The following is a 24,201-nucleotide window of genomic DNA, read 5'->3' on the forward strand; positions in this document are numbered from 1 at the left end:
GATTGAAGGTTAGAGAAAGACTTTATCCAAGAGATTGAAGACTACTAATTTTAGGAAAATCCATCTTTTACTTCTCCAAAAATCTTATATTATTAACGAGGTTTGAATGTTGAAGAAGACAGAATTAATCTTAACATTAAAAAGTAAGTACTAGTTTGGGAAAGAAAACAAAGTGTTTTGGATAGCCAAATGTTGAAAATGAGGTTATTTAAGTCATTTATGTTTGTCTCTAAGAGAATAACTAAGTCAAGGGTGGATGTCCTCAGTTTGAAAATTATTGGGGTCATCTCTAACATTGATCAAAACTTGTAGGGGCCTCTTTAAATCACTGTTTGTCTCTAAGAGAATAACTAAGTCAAGGGTGGATGTCCTCAGTTTGAAAATTATTGGGGTCATCTCTAACATTGATCAAAACTTGTAGGGGCCTCTTTAAATCACCTTAACAAAATAACAGTAATAATAAAGTCTCTCTCTCTCTCTCTCTCTGTCCTTTCTATTTAAAGCATCTCCTCACTTCACCTATTCTCATTTAAAAGGCTCACCTCTCCATTAAAAATCAAAACAAAGCAAATAACAATGAGACTCATTGTAGTATCACAATGTCTCCTTCTGTTGTTCTTGTCTCTCGAAGCTTCTTCTTCATTCCCACCTCGACCCACTCTAGAAGATTACCAAAAAAGGTTTCTAGAAACGTCAGCCATTCGATCAACACAACCCACAGTTGATATTGGAGAGATGAAGGTGAGTTACATATAATTTTGTATGAATTTTTTTTAATTTTTTTTATTTAAAAACAAAAAAAAAAACAAAAATTGTTGAATAATTAATAAATGTGTTAATTTGAATGTTAATTATACAGGATCCGATCCGGAGAGTGTTTAATCCAATAGAATATGGTGGTGATCCAAGTGGGGAGAACGACAGTACTGATGCTTTCTTGAAAGTTTTGAATGATGCATTTAAGGTGCAAAGTGGTTTGGTTTTGCTTCCTGGGGTTAATGATTTGGGTGGTGTCCTTATTGATTTGGAAGGTGGGAATTATAAAATTTCTCAGCCTCTACGCTTTCCTGCTTCTGGTGGAGGCAATCTGTTGGTAACTCTCTTTCTCTCTCTCTCTCTCTAGAGAGTTTACTAGGAGCGTACTATGGTTTGACTTGACTTGACTTGGGCCCTAATAGGTCAATCCTAAAGAGGTGGGAATAAGGATATCAGGGCATTTTGATAAATAATAAAAATGTTTTAGACACAAAGAGCACTTTCCCAAGTGTATTTATTGCACTTTAACTGTGTCCGAACGTCCGTATGTAAGTGACTGAAGAATTCATATTACTAATGTGAAAGTGTGTAAGCAACATAGATATTTTCATCGAGATACAAGTAAAAAAAATATCCATGACTCCTGCACATTTTTCTGTTAAGATGTGTGATATGAGATACAATCACGTGGTCACTCCCAATTGGGTTGTATTGAAATAGACATGTTACCTATTCATAAGTTGTCTAAGTAGTAAGGACGAGCATGTAAAGTATAGGTTAGGCGCACGTCACAGGTTCGATTTTCTTCTTAAATTTTTCTCATGATTTAACTGGGGGACCATGACGGTGGGTTGCTGTGATAATTCTCTCCGATATTAGTCATGATGCGTGCAAACTAACCCAGACACTCGATTAGTAAAAAAAAAAAAGGAATAGACATGTTAGGCCAAACACAATCGATAATAAGTTAAATTTTTTTTTACCCAAGACTATTTTTCAGGCAGGTTGAATTAGGTTAATCCACCAGTGAACAAATTGACACCACTCACTCTTATCAAACGTTAGACAATAGACACCTAATGAACGGATGAGATGTAATCACATCTATGTTGATGATTTTCTTCCATGTCGAAATTTCTTTCCTTCATTTTGGTTGGTTAGCAATAGTGTCAGCGCATGTTAGTAAATAGGGCTGGGAAGCATTAACACCAGCGCACATTAGCACTAATTAGGTTCTTGTTTACTGTGCATTCATACTTGGAAATATGAAGCTTTTTGACCACTTTAAAACCTCTTTTATTACTTTTAACCTTTACATGACACTTTGAAGCGCTCCTCTGCTTCAAAGTTTTGGGATCCCTCTCTCACTACATGACACGTAGTTTTTTTTTTTTTTTTTTAATATTTCAGATTATCATGTTTTTACCTCAATCTTCTCTTAAAGAAAAAAATTAAAGTTGGACTCTTGGTCCAACATGAGTTGACCGGACAGTGCACAGGAACCGTTGATTTTCTAATTTGGATCTTAAAAAAATAAATCTATGGTTTTTTGTGTACTACTAGGTCAACTCATTGCTTGACCCAATGTCCAAGGCAGGCATGACTCAAATTTAAAATGTCTCATAAACTTTTGGTTTTTCTTGTTATATCTCGTCATCATCTACCCTTAGCTATGATGATGAGAACAGTGAGGTAGTTTTCATTAGTCTACGAGAGAAGACCAAGGTCAAGGGGCATCTCATTATTTTAAAATTATAAGAGTTGGAATTTTTTTTTGATGCATTTACGAAAATTTTCATTTAAAAAAAATGCTTGTATATATTTTTTTTATCCTGAAAAGAAAAAATGAGAAATTACTTATAATGACCTTGATGGAGAGATTTATTTTTAAATAATCCCAAGTTCTGAACAATGGCTAGATATGATATTTAGTAAATTTTTATTTCATAATGGTCCCTAATTATTGGTGAGCCCATCGCTTTTTCATTTATTGTTGAAATCACCACTTTTATTTTATTGTTAGGCTCACCGCTTTTTTAGTTAAGTTGAGTTCACTACTTTTTTATTTATGGATCTGGTTAATGTGTGTTGGGCACACGTTAAAGTGCAACAAATACACTTTGAAAATTAGAAATCGAGGGTTTTTGGGTAAAAAATGATTTTTAAGGGTATTTTCAATACAAAATCTAATTTTCAAAGTGTAGTTATTGCACTTTAATGTGTGTCCTAAGGGCACACATTCACAAAATCTTTTATTTATTGTCGAACTCACCACTTTTTTTATTTATTGTTGAGTTCACAATTTTTATTGTCAAACTCACCACTATTTATTGTCGAGTTCACTATTTTTTACTTATTCTCAAAATCAACGATAAATAAAATGGTGAACTCGACATTAGTAAAATCCACTCATTTTCAACTAAAATACATGAAAAGATAAACTAATGACTTGTTTAGATTATTTCAAATCAAAAGAACCATTCTTGATCGAATTTCATCCAAAATTTAAGAAAAAAATTGTAATTTTTTACATACATCTTCAAAATGTTTAAAACCTCTCTTGAAAATAAAATTTTCTTCCTTTTTAAATTCTTTTTGACGGAATGGGGTCTCTAAAACTTGATTAAGATGTCAAAAATCTAATTTTTTTTATTAAATTTATGAAAACGATGAATTCGAAAGATTAGGGCATTCGATCATGAGAAATGTGGGAGATAAGGTCCAGGAACTGTTAAGAAAATAAAAATTTACTAAATAAACTATTAAGAGACCATCCAAAACTTAGGGATTATTTAGGAAAAAAAAAAAAACCCCCTCTCACAGGGTCCTTTAAGTAATTTTCCCAAAGAAAAATATTAGGGCTGGTGATTTAATTTCTAACCGTATGACATTGACCTGCTAATAAAATGTCTGAAAAATTCAACATGTGGAAACCACCAATCTTGGTAGGAGTGGGCCCATTCATAAGGTCATCTAATCAATGGATCGGGATTGGATCACTACCCAAAATCCGATCCATTATTATAACTTAGGAAATGAATTGAGAATTTTTCGATCTGGTAACATATCATATCGACATCCCCCGATTTGACAATAGCTGATCCGATAAAATGTAAGAAAAGTAATGTGAGAAAGTTTGATAGGTTATGACATCAGTTCTTATCGGAACCCAAATCCTCAATAAAGATCCAAAGTTATCGAATCAAATTTGGATCTGATCCAATCCACTTACAGCGCTAATCTTATCAGATCAGATTCAAATCAATCATGTCTCGATCGAATAGAATTTGATCAAGTAATGTGAGAAAGTTTATGCTTTATAGGGTTTTATAAATCTTAAGGTAATCCAATAACATTTTGTAAATATTGTGATGTTTTTGTTCAGATGCAAGGAGGAACTTTACGAGCATCCCAGACTTTCCCACCTAATCGTCACCTAATCGAACTATGGGCACCCAATTCTCAAAAAATGAAGAAAACAGACATAATAATGCAAACAAAGAATTTTTCCTATACTAAAGTAGCCGATAATGTCGGAATCTACTACGAAGACATCACCTTTCGCGATCTCCTCCTCGATTCAGGCTTCCGCGGTGGTGGAATATTCATTATAGATTCTGCTCGAATCAGAATCAACAATTGCTACATCACCCACTTCACTACAGAAGGGATCTTAGTACAAAGGGGTCATGAGACCTATATCTCAAGTTCCTTTCTTGGACAAAACATAACAATTGGTGGCGATAAAAACGAAAGATATTTTTCGGGAACTGCCATCGATCTTGCTAGCAATGATAATGCAATCACCGACATTGCCATCTTCTCTGCGGCCGTTGGTGTTGTCGTGCGCGGTCAGGCTAACATAATCACTGGGGTACATTGTTACAACAAGGCAACATATTGGGGTGGAATTGGAATTTTAGTTAAATTACCTGGACTTTCACAAACTAGGATTGATAATTGTTACTTGGACTACAATGCTATCGTGCTGGAAGATCCAGTTCAAGTTCATGTAACTAATGGGTTCTTCTTAGGGGGTGGTAATGTCGTCCTAAAGTCGATTAAAGGGCGGATTTCGGGATTAAATATTGTGGATAATATGTTTTCTGGTGATCCAAAAAATATGGTCCCCATCGTGAAATTAGAAGGGGAATTTAATAATATTGATCAAGTGGTGATTGATCGAAACAATGCGAATGGGATGGGGTTGAAGTCTACAATTGGAAAATTGTCGGTTGGGGGAAATGGGACTAAGTGGGTTCTTGATTTCTCATCGATATTGATCTTCCCTAAAAAGGTGAATCATGTACAATATTCATTTTATGTTCGGGGGGGATCGAGTTTCCCTATACATGCTGTGACTGATATTACGAACAATGTGGTGACTGTCGAGAGCGATAAGGGGGTTGATGGGGTGGTTTCGATGGTTGTTGATCAGGAAAACATGATGGGAGAGACAAATCATTTCATGTAAATGAGTAAAGTTAATGTATTTTGTTTAATTCTTTCAATTATGACTAAAGATTGAGAGATCATCAAAATGAGATTGCATGATTGTTGATTATTTATTTCCTTATTGTATTTTGATTTCCATTAAAAATGATAGCTAGTCAAAATTTAGTAAAATGATAGTTATAGATCCGTGTGTTGATGTAAAACGACTCATAAAGAAATACAAAATACAAAATCCCAAACCATAAAACATGAAAATGTTGAAGATGACTTGAAAAAAAAAACGATTAACGACCCACATACATAATAAGATCAATGTCTTGATCTGATCCTATAACAAGTCCTAATAAACTAAAATTGATAGTTGAGCTGGAAGTAGTCCAAAAAAGAGTTGGAGCTGAATTACTTTTTGAAGGAGTTGGAAAAGTACTCTGGGGTAGGATATGTGTTTGGGAGCCAAACTCTAAGAACTTTTGGGTTAAAATGGTGTTTGGAAGCTAGAATGACTTCTTAAAAATGACCAAAATATTCTTATATTCAATCTATTATTGTTCTTTGTCCTTTAATGTTATATTATGTCCTGAAAAATATTTTTTGAGTTGTGAACTATAAAATATATTATAATTGTCACACCTCGGACTTTGTGACCAGCCATAGAGCCCATGACTCATAGGCTCGACCCACAACCCAAAAATCATGGGTGATGTGAACTTGCAATCCAAATGATCTCTCACGAGTCATCTTGCACATTGAATTGGTCAATCTATCAATCTACTCACCTAATTTCGACGCATGGACAAACTAGCTTTAGGTCACTCAAGATTTTAGATAAAATTCAATTCAAATTAACATAGGTTGAGACCAATTTTTGTAGAAAAATAATGTACTAAGTTTTGTTAAAAATATTTTCAAAAGGTGTGTGTTTATGAAAGAGACTCTTTACCCCACTAGATTGAACGATTCTAGATTTCAATAATAGAGCCAAAAAATCAACATTTAGCCCACTAGCATGATCATATGTTATATATATCATTCATTCAACCAAAACAATTATAGCAATATATCATTTGATATTTATTCCCACAGTCATGTACACCCCAAACCATTAGAGTAAACTAAACGTAAGCTAGGAAATAGATTAGATCTCCGAAGATGAACTTAAAAACCATGATAATTCTTCATTGGATATGAAAATGTGAATGCTGAGAAAAACTAGTAATCAGTCATCATGATTCAATAACTAAACAAATAGCCCTATCATTCCATCACAATTCATAAGGGAATCATTTTATTTTCTCACCAATTTGGACACCAACATCTAACCATTATATCTCTGGTGTAGTTAAATGTTGCTACCCCCTTCCCGGATCTTTCTTGAGTTTTGGGTATTTCACCCAAGGGCCTACACGCTACTTACTTTGCACGTTCATCATTTATTTTAATATCATAGTTATCCAATGCATATCGTGGAGACCACTTTTGGCACACAATTAAGATAAAGACACGTGTCCCTGAGTGTTGGGTAGACCCAGAGATGAAATACCAAGCTAACAATAGCAGGAACATAATATCAACATAGACCGAGGTAATTATTTAATGAGAGTAATCTAATGCATTATAAGGGAAAATAGTGGTCATAATGGTATCAACTAACTCCCTTGATTAGATCGGTTTTAGCCAAAAAGGTTGTTGAGTGGATAAAACATTGAAGAAGACTGAAGACCGAAGTGACCCAAATACAACATAAGTTGAATAATAAATCAATACGTTTTAACAATCGTAAGGAATTAATCGGGTTGATAAAATAATAACTCAGTTTGAGGATTTGTGTCCTAATGAGACATAATTTAATGTGATGAGAATCCTGTCATGCATCAAATCTCTTCATTAAATGCAATATCTAAGAGTAATTATCAAAGTCTGAGGTGGGTGCGACATTCTCTGACTCACCCACTCCCCAAACAGTAAATCACACTAACTTAGTATTAATTGTGCCAAGAAAATTTTAATTAAATTCAAGTATTAACATTAATGAGATATGGGCACGAATCCCAAGGAATGGTGAAGTAACCTCCATTCAACTCACCACCAACTGACATTACACTTGGACTAGTCATATGGTAACATCGGTCCCAAAAGTTGGACAATAAAGTTCTCTTTCAAATACAAAGAAGAGGTTGGGAAAAAATCTTTCAAAAGAACCATGGAATTTTCTCTTCATATTCATTATTTGTCACCTTCCTCAACTTCCATATTTATTTATACCTTGTTCCTACTATTACTAACTTAATCTTCAAAAGATCCTTAATAGGCACCATACATGGACCACTTCCTTCTTCATTCTCCCTCTTTATTGTCCTGAACCAACGAAGAGCCAAAGAAAATCTCTCAATCAAGATCAGCATCTTCATCAAGGTATCAATCAAATCTCGAGGAGTGGACCTTGAAAAAACCTCCATATTTCATAATAATAATAATTAAAAGAAAAAAAAATATATCTTATTGTATTCTTCACAATAAGAAGTGCTTCATATATCATCTTAATCATTATATTTATTTACTTTTATTTGTTGTTAATAAATCATGAGGAGAGTAACTACATATATTTGGAAAAAAATTCAAAAAACTTTTTAAATCTCCCTTCTTCTTTGGACCACTTTAACCTCTTGTTCTTCTTTATCTAATGAGTTCAAGAAAACAAAGACATAAAGGTTAGTAAAAAGAAAATAGAAAGGTGGTGAAAAAAAATTTCATGAAAGGAGATCCCATGGTTCCCATGTCTCCAAGCTTTGTCCCCATTTCTTTCACCCTATCTCTCTCCCTATATCTCCCTTAATTAGAATTGTTTGATTCTTAAAACTAAATTTTCATGTAGGTTAGGACATCCCCACTCACTTGATTGATTAAAAAAAAAACCTTCCACACCCCTCCACCATTGACCACCCTAATTTAATTAATTACACAAATAACCTTTCTCAAAGACTTTATTTGATTCTCCGATATTACCCTTAAACTTGGGCCAACCATCTATATCACTTAGGCTAATGGATTTTAGTCCATAACCCATAAAGTCCCAAAATAAATATAAAATATAACCAAGAACATTAACACTAGAGTTTTTTACTTTAATGTTTACCTAAACCCAAGTTATTTAAAAAAAAAAATCAATTTTTTTTTTTGCAGCATATGATGGAAAAAGGAATGCCAACAAGGACTTCTATGACCTTATAATCGTTTTCTTAAAGACTTACATACAGAATAAAGATGAGAAAGTTTATGGTTAATGTGTCAAAGACATTCCTCAAGGAAGCCCGTTGTCTCATGTCTTAATGAACATCTATCTTCACCAATTTAATATGAAGATCCAAGCTTTTATGAGTAAAGAATAGAGGATTAGATAGGTGCTTTTGTTGTATGGTCCTATGAAACCACTCAGTTTGGTGTTTGAAATAAACACAAACTTGCCCAAAATAGTGGAGTACAGGCAAAAGAAGGATGAGAAACAAAGTTTGATCACCAAAAAGAAAAAAGAAAAAAGAAAAAAGAAAAGACAATAGAAGCAAAAAAAATTAATTATTGGGCAGCTAACGAATGCCCATTCATTTCAGTTTAAGGATTTTTTGTATTTTTCCTGTGATTTTTTGTAACAGAACCCCTATAATTCTATAAATAGGGGAGCTCTTGACAAGGTTAGAGAACTTCTATTAGATTTTTAGGTCTATATCTCTTTTGTCTGTTTTTCACCTGTAAAGTGAGAGAATGAGAGTGCTTTGAAGAGTAAAAACTTTGCCAAATTGTAATCAAACACTAAAGCTTATTGGATATTTCTTTTATTGGATTTTGAACTTGTTTATCTGTAAGTAACTAAATTATTTTTTTTTTTAGTTCTTTATTTTTACTATAATGTAATGGATTTCAAGCCATAAAACATGTTTTCCATTTCCTTTCTCTTCTTTTTCACACAAAAGCTCTATGGGAGTAGAACCACCTTGTCATTTGAGAGCGTGGATCTTGATCCACCATCCTTGTGGTAAGAACAAGGGAAAAACTTGCAATAGAGATAGAACACAAAAAAAAAAAAAAAAAAAGATAGAAAACGTGCTTCAGCAATTTCAACCAATACTGCCTACGTGCATAGGAATTGTTCTTATATATTGTGTTTTCTATTTTTTTGTTATAGATTTAGAATACAGCCAGAGTTACATGTATATTACAATTAGATTCCTAAGAAATAGGAGACTAACGAGTTTCCTAATAAATCTCTCAACTCCAACACTCCCCCCTCAAGTTGGTGCGAAGATATCAAGAACGCCCAACTTGCCAATGATATTTTGAAATGAAGCAACTGGAAGCCCCTTGGTAAAAATGTCAGCTAGTTATTGATGACTTCGAACAAAATGAGTACATATAGTGTTAGCTTGAACCTTTTCTTGAACATAGTGACAATCAACTTCGATGTGTTTTGTTCGCTCATGGAACACCGGGTTAGAAGCGATATAAATTACAACATAATTATCACAAAACATTTCTAATGGTTGGGACAACTCGAAACCTAAATCATGTAATAATGCACGGAGCCAAACAATTTCAATAGTAGTCACAACCATGGCTCTATACTCTGCTTCAGTACTCGAGCGTGCAATAACACTTTGCTTCTTACTTTTCGAGGTTACCAAATTACCTCCAACAAATGTGTATTATCCGGTTGTAAACCGTCGATCAATCAAACATCCTGCCCAGTCTGCATCAATGTAGGCCGTAACATAACTATGACCTTTATTTTTCATTCATATTCTTCTTCCAGGAGATCGTTTCAAGTACTGCAAAATTCTTGTAACTGCATTCATGTGATTAGTTCTGGGTGCATGCATAAAACAACTAACCAAGCTAACTGCATAGGAAATATCCGGGTGAGTAATTGTAAGATAAATCAACTTTCCTACTAATCATTGGAATCAACCAAAATCAAACAACAATTCACCATCCAGTACATATTTTCTTTGATTAAGAAATATACATTTTTTTTGAATAAGCAATCTGTAAATCAAGAAAAAACTTTAGAATCCCCAAACTTGAGATTTTAGTTTGATCATCACCTGTAATTACTATGTCATCAAAATAGACTAGAACTATTGTAGTTCTTGAAGTAGTCATTTTGATGAATAATAAAGAATTAACACTACTTCGTAAGAGCCCATTGCTTTCAAGCACGTGACTGAGCTTGGAGTACCATGCTCGATGTGATTGTTTAAGGCTATAGATGGCCTTGTGTAACTTGCAAACCAGTTCTACATGAGATTCTTGAGGGTGTCCAGGCGGAATACTCATATACACTTTTTCTTATAAGTCTCCATGCAAAAAGACATTTTTAACATCTAACTGGAATAATTTCCAATCATCATTCACAGCTAGTGACAATAAAACTCGGAAGGTATTCATTTTTGCTATTGGCGCGAATGTTTCTTTGTAATCTTCTCCATAAGTTTGGGTAAACCCTCTTGCAACTAACCTAGCCTTATGTCTTTCAAGAGTGACACTACTATTGTACTTTATCTTGTAAACCCAACGACATCCTACAATTTTCTTCCCGGGAGGTAATGATACTACAGACCAAGTTTTGTTCTCATCTAATGCTTGGAGCTCTTCTTTCATTGCATGTTTCTATACCAGTTCAAGATTAGCTTCTTCAAAAAATTTAGGCTCTTCATAACTCGATATAGCACTTAAAAAGGCTAGATGAAACTGAGTTACATGATCATAAGTTACACGATCATGTATAGGATAAGCCATAGTATGATATGTAAGATAGTCCTTCAATTTTTCAAGACGAGTTTCCCTCTGAGATTTCCTCTATACTACTTCAGTGGATGGGATCGGATCAATGACTTTAACTTCAATAGGGATTGAGTTAAGAGGATTAACCACCATAGAATCATGTTCTTCTATGTTATTAATCTCATTGACAGAGCTTATAGTCAAAAGAAGTACCAAATCTGCCAAATACTCCCCCTGGGACCGATTCCCAAACTCAAGTTGAAAGTAAGGTTCAACTTCATTAAAAGGCACATCACGAGAAATCACCAACTTTCTAGAAATAGGATTATAGCATTTGTACCCTTTTTGTGTGGATGAGTATCCCACAAACACACACTTGACTGCCCGAGCGACAAACTTGTCACGATAAGTAGTCTGACGATGGACATAACATACGCATCCAAAAATCCACAAGTGGGAGGTGGCTGGCTTACGATTCAACAAGATCTCTAAAGGAGATTTAAAGCCTAAAAGGCGATTATGAAGCCTATTAATGAGATAAGTTGTCGTTAACACCCCGTGAGACCAATATGGCTTCAAATTGGTCATCTCAAACATTAAGGCTCTAGTAGTTTCCAAAATATGCCGATTTTTTCTCTCTGCAATACACAACTAGTCTAATGAATAATTCCGTGGCTACGAAAAAAATATAGGCAATGAACCTTTTGCAAATTCAGACCCATTGTTAGAGCAAATTTTTTTAATTTTCGCATTAAATTGAGTAGTCACTATATTGTGAAAATCTTGAAAAATAGAGCACACATCATCTTTAGATTTTAAGAGATATATCCAAGTAGCACAAGACTTATCATCAATAAATAACACAAAATATTTATAACCATCACAAGTACTCAAAAGGTTCAGTAGTAACTGACTCAGAAATAACAAATGGCAAACAAGTTTGCTTTGAAAATTGACAAACATCACAAGTACTAGATTCAATAGAAAAAAGAAAAGAAATAAAGATGATAAAATGCAGCTGGATGGATGTCCAAGCCGTCGATGAAAGAGACGACTCTTAGACATATCACTAGTATGGCAGGCTTTGTTGATAGGTTTAAGCAGATAGAGACCATTTGATTAAATTCTTTCACCAATCTTCTTCCCGATACTTGGTCTTGAAAAATAATGGTTGTAGGAGAAAAAATGACATCACAATTTAATGTTAGTTATCTTCCCAACTAATAACAATTGGGAAGGAAATTATGGCACAAGAAGGGATTTAGAACTGGGTGAGCTAGAGAAAAAAGTTATTTTCCCAGTGCCTTAAACAGGTATCGTGGTTCCATTAGCTACGAAAACTGTCTGATTATCAAAGCTTGGGATAAGATCATGTAAAAAACGTGAGTCATTGGTCATGTGATCAGTGGCCCCAGAATCAATGATCCAAACATTATTATGAGAAGAAGTAGTAAAGGCATGAAGGTTACCTGACACATGAGTACTAGAAGATGGATTAGATTCTGAGAGAATATTCTTACTGAGTTGTTATCGAAGACGAGTGAGATGATTTAATGAGATAGAGGTCTCAACAACTGCTGCTCGCTCTATTTTATCAGTACTTTTGTCAAAAAGTTTGACGAAGATGAGGATGAAGCTGCCAAAAATGATCCTTGGTATGACCTATTTTTTCACAATGATCACATCGATAAGAATCTCGCTTAGACTTGTGTCGATTATCTTTTTCCTTCTTATTAAAGAATTTATTTTTGTCATCTTTTCTAACAAAGAGAGCGCTTGTTTCAACTTTATTAGTATGAGAATTTGATTCATTAGTCATAGCATTTTTTCTAGTTTCTTCTCACTGAATAGTAAAGCAAACACTAGACAGAGAAGAAAGAGTCGTATTCATGAGAATATTACTTCTAAGATTCTCATAATTAGGCTTGAGACTACTAAGCAATGAGAAAATGTTATCTTCGTTAGCCCTCTTAGAGTCTTAGCATTAACAGTATGCAAACGATACATTTCCAACTTGTCCCACAATTTTTTTAGATGCCCAATATGTTCTATAAAGGTTTTTTCGCCTTGTTCTACAACATCAATTTCACCATTTAATCCAAAAATGCAGGCTGTATTATTTTGATTACCATACAGCTTCGCCACAGAGTCCCACAATTGTTTTGCAGAATCTGAGAAAGTGAAGATCTCTGCCATCTGTGACTGCATCGAGTTGAGAAGTTATGATCCTACAAGTTGATCATTGTAGATCCATTATTCAAGCTTCAGATTTGCAGCAGTCGGACAGGCGATCTTGTCTTTGATATACCCAAGTTTTTTCTTGCCACCCAAAGACAAGGATACAGCTCTGGACCACGGAATGTAGCTGGGACCATTCAATAACACGGATGACAGTCTCCAACCAGGATTTCAATCCGAGTCCACCATTGTTAAATATAAAAAAATCTCAACAAAAAAATAAGCAAATCCTCGAGAGCTTGAGTATGCCTCGTTTTCAACCACTTCGATCCAAACTGATTGTCAACTTCAATCCAAACTGACTGTCACTGATATGTTGCTCAACGATTCTCCAGATTTTGTGGAGGATCACACGACTAGTAGAGATAGAAAATAAGAGTGAACTGATTCAAAACAGAACTTGCTCTGATACCATTTAGTAGAGATAGAACACAAAAAAGAAATAAGATTGAAAATGTGTTTCAGCAATTTCAGCCAATACTGCCTACGTGCACAGGAGTTGTTCTTATATATTGCTGAAAGCGCCCTCGATCCGCGGGGTGCACGGATCCGCTTTTGACCCTTGAGGTTTGGGAGTCGTCACCTAGTTATTACGGTATAGGAACCAAAATTTGACTCTAAACGGATAAATAGGCTAATTTACTAAAGAAAAATTAAATCCGGGGATCACATTACGGGGTTGGAAGGTGTTAGGCACCAACCCCGCCCGGCCAATGCCGGTCTCTACTTATCCCAAATAAGATTACATTGCTAAAAAAAACCTAGATAAAAAAAATAGAAATTTTACCTTTGATACGCAAAAATCTTGTTCCCTCATATCCGACAAAAACTACTCCTTGTACCGTACTCATTGCTTCGTTCTATCTCCGAATCTGATTTCTGATCTCCGAGGCAAGGTATCTCTTTCTTAGATCTGGATTCTTCGAATTTGTTATGGATTTTGGGGTATTTTTGAAGGGCTTCTACGTGTTTTTCAAGCTAAAATTGAAGTATGGGTGTTGGGTAAGGAGTTGGGGCTTCAAAATTAGGGTTTGTAGGAGGCTAAGGAGGCTTTTTGACCTACTTCTCTTAGGATTTATGATTTGATACGAAAATAGGGTGTGAGGACCCCTATTTATAGATTTTTTAAGGGTTGATTTAGATAGAATTAGTGTTTAATTAGAATTATTTTAGGTAGAGTCGTATTTTAATTAGAATTATTTTAGGTAGAGTTATATTTTAGTTAGAATTGTTTTAGGTAGAGTTATATTTTAGTAAGAACTCTATTAAATAGAGTTATTATTTAATTAGAACTCTATTAGGATTTTGACTTTTGGTCTTATTTGATTGACTTTAAGATTTTGACTTTAGTCTTAATTGATTGACTTTAATATCTTGACTTTAGTCTTACTTAATTGACTTTAATTTTGACTTTAGTCTTATTTGATTGACTTTAATATCTTGACTTTAGTCTTGCTTGATTGACTTTAATTTTTTGGAGAACCTCCCTCTATTATATCTTTAATTCTTTGGACCCCCAAATGGAAGGGTCCTTAAAGAAATATCTTGCGAAGCCTCAACAATTTTGCCTGAGAGTCTGATTGATCGATTTTTTTAGTTCAAAATTTTAAATTAATTTCATTAATGTTTCACTTTAATAATTTAATATTTTATTTATTAATTTAAAATTTTTTAATTATAAAAATTGTGAAATTACCGTTTTACCCTCAGAGAGGACTTTTAGCGTTTTAAGTCAATTTTTGATGTCCTAAGATGTTTTAGAAACAATTTTTCATAAGGAATTCAATGGGAATGTTGGTTTTTATCATTTATGAAATTTTTGTGTGAAATGATCGTGAACTTTATGAAGGGCATTTTTGTAATTTTTTCAAATTCTGTTAAAATTGTCGAAATGATTTATTTGGTTTCGATTTGTTGTTTTATGTGTTTGAATGGGTTTTCCTAAGCGTAATGTAGGCTCTAGGGATATTTTGATGTTAGGGGTATTTTGGTAATTTAGTCATTTTTTAGTGATTTTTATCGTGAAACTTCTTTTTGTCTGTAAAATGATGATTTTTATGTTTCTAGAGTAGTATTTTCCTAGCGTAGCGTGGTTTCTACAATTTTATCAGTTCGAGATACCTCATCCGGATTTCTGAAACATTTCTGGTAACAAAATTAAGCAATGAAAATAACATCCATCATTGGGAATCATTGCGATTGGGTGAAATCGCCTCGACCCCCGGGGCCGTCCGCTAAATAGCGGATTAGGGGTCCGATCTACGTATCTCGGGAATTTTTTAAAAGAATAGGGAGTCGCCACCTAGTTTAGGTCTAGGAACCAAAATTAACTCCAAATGGATATGGGTCGGTCCGTGGATCAGAGAGATGGGTAAGGGGTCAGGTTACGGATTTCGGAAGGTGTTAGGCACCGAACCCGCCTGATCAAGATGATCAGTCTCTACTACGATCCAAAAATATCCTACGGTCAATATTCAAAGACTAAAAGTCAAACTAGGGTCCAATCATCATCAAATTGCATCGGATTTACTAAACAAATCCTACGATTAAAATAATTACATGATTTAATGAGGCATACATGACACAAAAATTTTATGGATCAATTCGATCATATTTTGAACAATACAAAATCGATTTTCAATGCCGCGTATATAAGATTAGTGAATTGGCTCATTGACGATATTTTATCAAAGAGATTCGATTTTTGAACCATTACGTGCATTAAATTCAGTGGGTTAACTCACAAATTTTAATTTGCCATGTGTATTTAATCAGTGAGTTAACCACGTGCCTAATTTTAAAATAAAATCAATTCAAATTTTCAATGTCCCCAAAATCAGCGAGTCGACTCACAATTTGTTAACCAAAAGAATCCTAATTTTTGGAATCGCCACGTGTACTAAATTGGTGATTTAACCCACGTGCCTAATTTTTAAAAAATTCGATTCGATCAATGTCTCCAAAATCAGCGAGTCGACTTGCAATTTTTATATCATAAGAATCACAATTTTTTTTTCGGAATCGCCACGTGTCCTAAAATCAGTGGGTTAACTCACAAATTTTGAGTTGTCATACGTCCTAAAATCAGTGGGTTAACACACAAATTTTGAGTTGCCACGTGTCCTAAAATCAGTGGGTCTACTCGCAATTTGTTAATCAAAATAATCTTTGATTATTTTTTTTAAAATCGTCATATGTATTAAATATGTGATTTAACCCACGTGCACAATTTCTAAAAAAATCGAACCAAATTTCCAATGTACCAAAAATCAGCGAATCGACTCGCAATTTATTAATCAAAATAATCTTTGATTATTTTTTTAAAATCGCCACATGTATTAAATATGTGATTTAACCCACGTGCCTAATTTAAAAATAAAATCGATTCAAATCTTCGATGTCTCCCAAAATCAGCGAGTTGACTCGTAATTTTTATCGTGAAAATCGATTTTTTATTTTTACGTTTAGTGTACACCCTTAATTTGTATTGAGCCGATTAAAATCAACATTAATGAGTTGACCCAACAACATCAAAAAGTGACGAATCAACCTGATAAATATCAACATCCAATGAGCCGGTTCATCAACTTGGTATACGTGAATTGATTCAGTCGATCTATTAATCCAAAAATATGGGTGAATTGATACACTAATATTTTGGAAACTCGAACATTGTCATTAATGCCACGTATACCCCAAAAATCAATGAATTAGTTTAGATGCATAAAATTACACAATCAAGAATCAACAAAATAAAATAAACAAAAATGGAGGCAACATGAAATTAAAAAAACACCTAACCTATCGCCATATGAAAATAAATACTACAAAAATAAATAAATAAATAAATAAAAATTAACGGACTAAACAGAAAATAAAGTTACCTGTAGAATCGATAACAATAAATTTACTCCTTCAGGTAGAATCCAAAGGCTCGTGAATACTCACTGATTGAAAGACGAAGACTGAGAAATATGAATACTTATATGTGACGTACTAGCGTCGTAGCAATGAATTGAAGATATTTTATGGGCAGCAAAGACTGATTGTAGCAGTGGTAGGGAGGTTCGGTTATTACGAGCAGAGAGGAGGTAATCCGAGAGTGGACTGAAGAGATGTATAAGGCACGACAAAGATGATGAGGACATCAAAGGAGCCACGTTGCAATGAAAGGAAGAAACTGTGCTATAAGGTTGCAGCAAGGTGAACTAAAAAATGTGATTAGGAAAAGAAAGGGTCTGAGGGAGAAGAGAGAGATGAAGTTGCAAGCTTTTAATGGGGAAGAGAAGGAGAATTGCAAGGAGAGAATGGCGTGAGGTAGCCCCGTTTTTTTTTAAAAAAAAAACGTTGAAGAAGAAAAAAGAAAAAAAAATGGCTTAGGTATGGGTTGTTGTTGGGCTGTTACCAACGATGATGGAGGTGAGGTTGCCAATCTTTAATGGTGAAGAAGTGTGAAGGATGGGATGGTTGTGGAAGACGTTAATAGAGTAGAACAGTGGAGAACGTTAATGGTGTGACTGTGGAGGAGCTTGGTGAGAAAAACGTTATAAATGGATTAAGGTTTAATGGGGATGAGAAAAAAAAACAGCAATGGGTTATTCTAGATTGGAGAATGTGAGGGAAATAAAGAGAGCAAAGAGAGGGTTGGAGAGGTGTAGAGAACGTGACAGAGAAGGCTAGAAATAATGTGAGAGAGATGAGCGTTTATCCTCTCTAAAACGTGGTTGTATTATGGGTGTTGTGAGGGAGAAGAGAATAGAGAGAGGGCTGAGGTGCGTTGGAGAAGAAGAGGAGAGCTAGAAGGAGTTGCAGGTCTGGGCGTTGCTGATTTCACAGCAGCATGCTATGCTCCAGGTTTATTCCAAGATGAAGAAGAGAGTGAGATGAGTTACAGAAAAATGTTGGAGGAGATGAAGTGCAGCAAGTCAAGGAGATTCCAAAGAGTGCCTAGAGAAGAGAGAGTTGGGAGAGAGGCGTGCTGGAGAGAATGTCCCGCCAGAGGACGTTCGAGATGGGAGGTTTTTGCAAGTTTAATGGAGAACAAAAAAAAAAGACAGCAAAGGGCCTTGATGGGGCTGTTTTTGGTTGAGCATTAAAGAGAAAAACAAGTGGGAGAAAAGAAGATGAAGCTGAGGAGAAGAAGTGGGACGTTTTTTACTTTATCCTCCCCCATCCATGGTTGCTGTTTTTTTTATAGTTAAGAGAAGGAGAGATGGAAGCAGTTGGGATAGTGGGTAGTTATGGAGAGATGGGAGAAGAAGTGGGGAAGAAAGAGGGAGAGAGGGTTGAGGACATTAGAGAGGGGAGAAGAAGTGGGGAAGAAAGAGGGAGTGAGGGTGGTCCAAAACGTGGTTGGAGAAGATGGAGAAGGAGGAGTTGAAGACGTGGGGGAGAAGAAGGCATTGGGGAAGAAGAGGAAAAAACGTGTTTTTTTTTATTTATTTTTTTTATTTTATTATTTATTTTTATTTTTTTATTTTTAAAAAAGAATAAGAGAGGGAGTTCCTACGCTACTCGTACTACGGTAATTCTCCGCCAATGAGTTGTGATTGGTTAATGAATTGATTTTGTTTCCAATTAGTTGATTTCGAATTTTTTTTTATTTTAGTCGATGTTTTGATTTGAAATTTAATTTGATGTTTTAAATTACATTTGAATTTGTATTTGATTTTAAATTTTGAATTTCGATTAGAATTTAATTTGAATTTTTATTTTAAATTTGGTTGTTGGTTGATTTGATTTTGATTTTTGATTGATCGTTCGATTTATATTTTAATTGGTTGGGTGATTCGATTTTAATTTGAGTTTTAATTATTTAATTTGAATTTAATTTTTAATTTAAATTTTGAATGGGTTGATTAATTTGCGTTTTAATTTGAAATTTAAATTGATTTCAATTTTTAATTGGTCGGTTGATTGGATTTCGATTTAAATGTGATCGAATGGATTTAATTTGTTAATTACATTTTTGGTTGGTCGATTTGGATTGATTGATTTAAAATTTTAATTCAATTTTGCATTTTAATTGGTTGAGTGATTTTTAACTTGATTTTCAATTTGATTTTGATTTTGATTTTGTATTTTAATCGGTTTCTTGAAAATGTAATTTTTATTTTGTATTGAAATTTAATTTGATTTTACGATTTTAAATTAATTTTAAATTTTGGATTTTAGTTTAATTTTCAATTTTAATTTTATTTTAGTTTAATTTTTTTATTTGAATTTTATTTTCCTAGGGATCAAGGTCTCTATGTTAGAGTTAGATGTTAAGGGGCGTTTTGGTCATTTTTACGATTTTTGACGATTTTTCTTGAATTTCTCTGTTTTCATCGATTTGGATCCCGTTAAACTCGAAATCACATTCTGAGTGCAATGGAGGTACTTTTGAGACTTTTCGGACATCCGAAATTTATGAGGGGTATTTTCGTCATTTTGATGATTTTTTACAAATTTTTACTAATTTCTCTGTTTTCATCGATTTGAGTCCCGTTAGACTCGAAATCACATTCTGAGTGTAATGGGGGTACTTTTGAGACTTTTCGGACATCAAAAATTTATGAAGGGTATTTTCGTCATTTTTGTGATTTTTATAGATTTTTATAGATTTTTAAGAATTTCAGCGTGGGATTTCTTTCAGTCCCTGTGTGTTTATTTTTAAATCTCAAATCCATATTTTCCTAACGTAGCGAGGTCTCTAAATTATCGAACTGTGTAGCGAACTTATGCGTATGTGCTTGCTAAGTCGGTGTAAGATGTAGTGATCCTAAGCATGCGTAAATTTCTAGGTCAAGTCGTGACGAGTAGGGAGGATGAAAAGAAACTAGAAACAGAAGGAATCAAGCAGTACTCACAAGCCTTCGAGTTCTTTTATATTCATCATTAGGAATCCACCAAAATCGGGTGATGAATTAGGCAGATGCAATAATGGGGTGTCTACATCGGGTTGACGAGTTGATTAATTAGGTGGATGCAAAAATGGGGTGTCTACAGATGCCCCTCTTTGGCAGAAGGTTGAAGCAAATTAGATAGCAAATCTATTTTGGTAGATAATGCGATATCCGAATGCCAAACCTAGTGACAGTTCATTTTGCAGCCTGATTTAGCAATTCGTCGGGGTGTTCGGATCATTGAGGGTAAAGCTCTCCCCCGAATTAAAAGGTTGTCAGGTCATCGAGTAAGAACTCTCACTGACAGTATCAGATCCTTGAATTTTAAAAAAATTCTCCTTGACTAATGTAACAACTGTGCAAGTGTGTGGATTTAAAATCTGAGATAAATTTCAAAGAGTTTGAGTAAAATCCGAGCACAAAGTGAAAATAAATTAGGCATAAACTAAGCATAAACTGAGCATAATCTGAGCATAGACTGAGCATAAACTAGCATAACTGAGCATAAATTGAGCATAAACTGAGCATAAACTGAGCATAGACTGAGCATAACTGAGCATAATCCGAGCATAATTTGAACATAAACTGAGCATAATTCCGAGAAAACCTTCGGCGGTAACTGAGCATAATTCCGAGAAAACCCTCGACGGCATCTGAGCATAATTTCGAGAAAACCCTCGACGGCATCTGAGCATAATTTTGAGAAAACCCTCGGCGGTAACTGAACATAATTCCGAGAAAACCCTCGGCGACATCTGAGCATAGTTTCGAGAAAACCCTCGGTGACATCTGAGCATAGTTCCAAGAAAGCCTTCGGCAGCATCTGAGCATAGTTCCGAGAAAATCCTCGGCGATAACTGAGCATAATTCTGAGAAAACCCTCGGCGGCATCTGAGCATAGTTCCGAGAAAACCCTCTGCGGTAACTGAGCATAATTCCGAGAAAGCCCTCGGCGGCATCTGAGCACAGTTCCGAGAAAGCCCTCAGCGGCATCTGAGCATAGTTCCGAGAAAACCCTCGGCGACATCTGAGCATAGTTCCGAGAAAACCCTCGACGGTAACTGAGCATAATTCCTAGAAAACCCTCGGCGGCATCTGAGCGACGGTATCTGGCTGAGTAAAACTGAGACTAAAGGAATAAATCTGGAAAAGAACGATTGAAAATGAATTTGGAAAAGAGGGGTTGAATCTGGAAATGAATATATCTGGGACAGAATGAATTCCCTATCATCTATGTGAGATCCAAAATGCTTTTGTTTAAAACTCAAGGATTTATCAAAAAGTTTTAAAAAAACCTTTATTTCTTTTGAACCTCAAGAGTTTTTCGAAAAACTGTTATCAAGAGGGTAACCTTAAGTTTGGGGTTCTCATTATCTTTTAAGATTAACATTGCTCAAAAATAAAATGCCCCTAGTTTGACCATAAACATGGCATTGAAAATAATTGAACACATCATAAAAAAATGCCCCTAGTATAAAGGGGAAAAGTTTCATTAAAGAAGAAAGAAAATACCCCTTGTATGAAGGTTTGGAATATTTGATTACCACAAGCGCAATAAAGACTCAACTTTTAATTTTTATTAATTTTATTGAAGATTTTGAGTCAGGCTCAAGAGAACAAAATTATTTCCTTTCGAGACTTATCATAGAATTCACCTTTATCTCCCTTGGTTCTCTTGGGAAAGTAAAAAAATTTAGATTAATCGTAGACAAGATACTTGTGGTTTTCTACTCTGTATCTGATTTAAGTTAAGTATTGAACTTGATTACTCGGACTTCTCGGACCGCTCTTAGCTTTTAACTCTCCGAAGATTTTCTTCTATTTTTTCTTGTTTCTCTAACTTTTGCCTAGATCACCTTTTCAGGCTTTCAATCTAGCGAGCTTGCTCTAACTTTTGCCTAGATCGCCTTTTCAAGTTTTCAATCTAGCGAGCCCATTTTTTTCCTTTGCTCTGATTGTGCCAAAGTTGTCCTTTCAGATTTTCAACCTCACGGGCTTGCCTTAATTTTTACCTAAGTCGCCCTTTTCGGATTTTTAACCTAGTAGGCTTTTTTTCCTTTTCTTCCTTGTGGAATTACTGTCTGATCATGTTTTGTATTTTCCCCGACTTTTCGCACGGTACTTAGGAGGACTTTTATAGGTAAGCTTAGGATTGGGTATAAAAAGGAATTTTGAGGCTCAAAAACCCGAATGCCCCTTGTGTGGCATTACTTTTATTTTGCCTTAAATTTTCTTCCCCATTTTGAAGATATTTTTCTTTTCTTTTGAATTTTTTCTTGATTTTTTATTGTGTGGGAAAATAGATTTTCTTTTTATTTTGTTGTGGTCGGGCCTGAAGTAACTTCTCAGGTTGCCTACGTACCCCAGAATTTTGGGATCAGACCAAAACGTAGTTCGAATCTTCCCTCCCCTAGGTTAAGTGATCGGGCTGAGAAAGAAAAAGACATAATTTTTTTTTTTGAAAATGCTACAAAGGGATTGAGAAATGATACATTGAACTGGGTAACTGGGTAATATGAGGATTGATTAGGCCAAAGATGGCCTCCTAAATGTAGTACTGTTTGATTTGGTCAAGGTTGGTCGGTTCTGGTAATTCGATTCCATCATGATCTTGAAGCCTGACAGATTTTCCTGGTAATATTTCCTTGATGATGAACGGACCTCCCCAATTTGGTTTGAACTTCCCTCTAGGCGAGGAGGGGTGCTCAATTTTGAAGTTTGATGGCTTTCCAAGGCAGTGTTTCCCTTACTGATGAATGAATCTCTCCATTTAGGTTTAGACTTCCTCTTATGATCGATGAGGGGTGTTCAATTTTTTTGTGAAGTCTGATGGTTAAATCCCTAACTTGTAGGTAACAACTTTGACTTCCTTGTCTGCGTTGACTTTTCTTTGATAAGTTTGCACGTGGTACATAACTCTAAGCTGTTTTTCTTCAATTAAGTTTAGTTATTCGTACCCATAACAGACCTAGTCTGCTTTTAACAATTGACTTTCCATCAAGACCTTGAGATATGGGATTTTCATTTCCACTGGTAAGATTACTTCCATATGAAAAACTGTATTGAAGTACGATACACCCAAAATGTGAATGATAGCTTCTCTAACCAATCTTGGTGCGATTGACACATTTTCACGATGATTATCTTGAGACTCTTACTAGCTGCCTCAACCGCTCCATTAATTTGATGACTATAGGGGGATTATTTGTGATGCCGGATCTCTAAACTTTAAACACAGAGTAATCCTTGACTTTGAAGTATGACCCATCATCAGAGATCAGTTCAAAAGGTACCCCCATATTGACTGATAATATGTGATTTGCAACTCAAGATGTAGTGAGGGTAGCACTGATACATTTTATAACATCTCTATTGATATTTTCATCTCATCGGGCCAGTATCTATTCCATGTTGAACAACACCCAAGCTTGCACCTAACATATCCTCATAGGCCCACGTGAACAAGTCTTTTGAAATTTCTGAGAAAACTCATTATCCCCTTGTATTCCTCTAGGGAGAGGATGGTTTCTATTTGAATCTCTTTAGGAATTATTTTCTGTTTCGAGGTAAATAACCTTTATTTTCTGATTGAAAGTTGTTGAGCCCGACCCTTATCTTTCTTGCTCAGGAAAGAAATCTATCCTTGAAGCCAGATTAGTAGTTAATTCGTTAATGCGCTCGAGGTATTCAGAAATTTCCTTTATCCAATCAAATTCAGATGGGACGACAGACACCTCTATGACTCGACAAACTAACTTGACTCAACAGAAAAAAGAGTCGACTCGAAAAGATGACATGACCTTACTGAAAAAAAAAGACTCGAATTAACCCAAATGACTCATGAAAACTCAAGACTACCCACAACGGGCTTGATTAGGACTGAGGAGTGAGACATTGCTTACAACCGGCATGACTGAGGCACTGTGATCTTCAAAGAACAACTGGCGACGTTGAGAAATTTTGAGGTCATTTCTTATTGTTGACTTGATATTGACGTTTACTCTAACTGACCAGATTTACAACCCTAGCTAGACGATGGACGATTGAGCTTAGATACAATGATAACCTAGTAATCCCATCAAATGTGGATTAT

General features: G+C 34.9%; 1 protein-coding gene across 1 annotated transcript; it reads left to right on the top strand.

Moving 5' to 3' along the window:
* Window positions 1-514: 514 nt before the first annotated feature.
* LOC147386726 (Pectin lyase-like superfamily protein) lies at window positions 515-5,291 on the top strand. The gene is made up of 3 exons (XM_086422018.1): window positions 515-741; window positions 860-1,093; window positions 4,142-5,291. Exons 1-3 carry the CDS (start codon window positions 577-579, stop codon window positions 5,228-5,230), a joined length of 1,488 nt encoding a protein of 495 aa, XP_086278144.1. The 5' UTR covers window positions 515-576; the 3' UTR covers window positions 5,231-5,291.
* Window positions 5,292-24,201: the final 18,910 nt, after the last annotated feature.

Source organism: Akebia trifoliata, chromosome 14, assembly GCF_017979445.1.
Source record: "Akebia trifoliata isolate Shusen 1 chromosome 14, ASM1797944v1, whole genome shotgun sequence".
NCBI lineage: Eukaryota > Viridiplantae > Streptophyta > Magnoliopsida > Ranunculales > Lardizabalaceae > Akebia > Akebia trifoliata.

Bases quoted from the DNA above. Each gene is read 5' to 3' on its own strand.
- LOC147386726 (XM_086422018.1), top strand. From the start codon at position 577: ATGAGACTCATTGTAGTATCACAATGTCTCCTTCTGTTGTTCTTGTCT. The intron at 742-859 runs GTGAGTTACATA...TTAATTATACAG, and splicing joins TTGATATTGGAGAGATGAAG to GATCCGATCCGGAGAGTGTT. The intron at 1,094-4,141 runs GTAACTCTCTTT...GTTTTTGTTCAG, and splicing joins CTGGTGGAGGCAATCTGTTG to ATGCAAGGAGGAACTTTACG.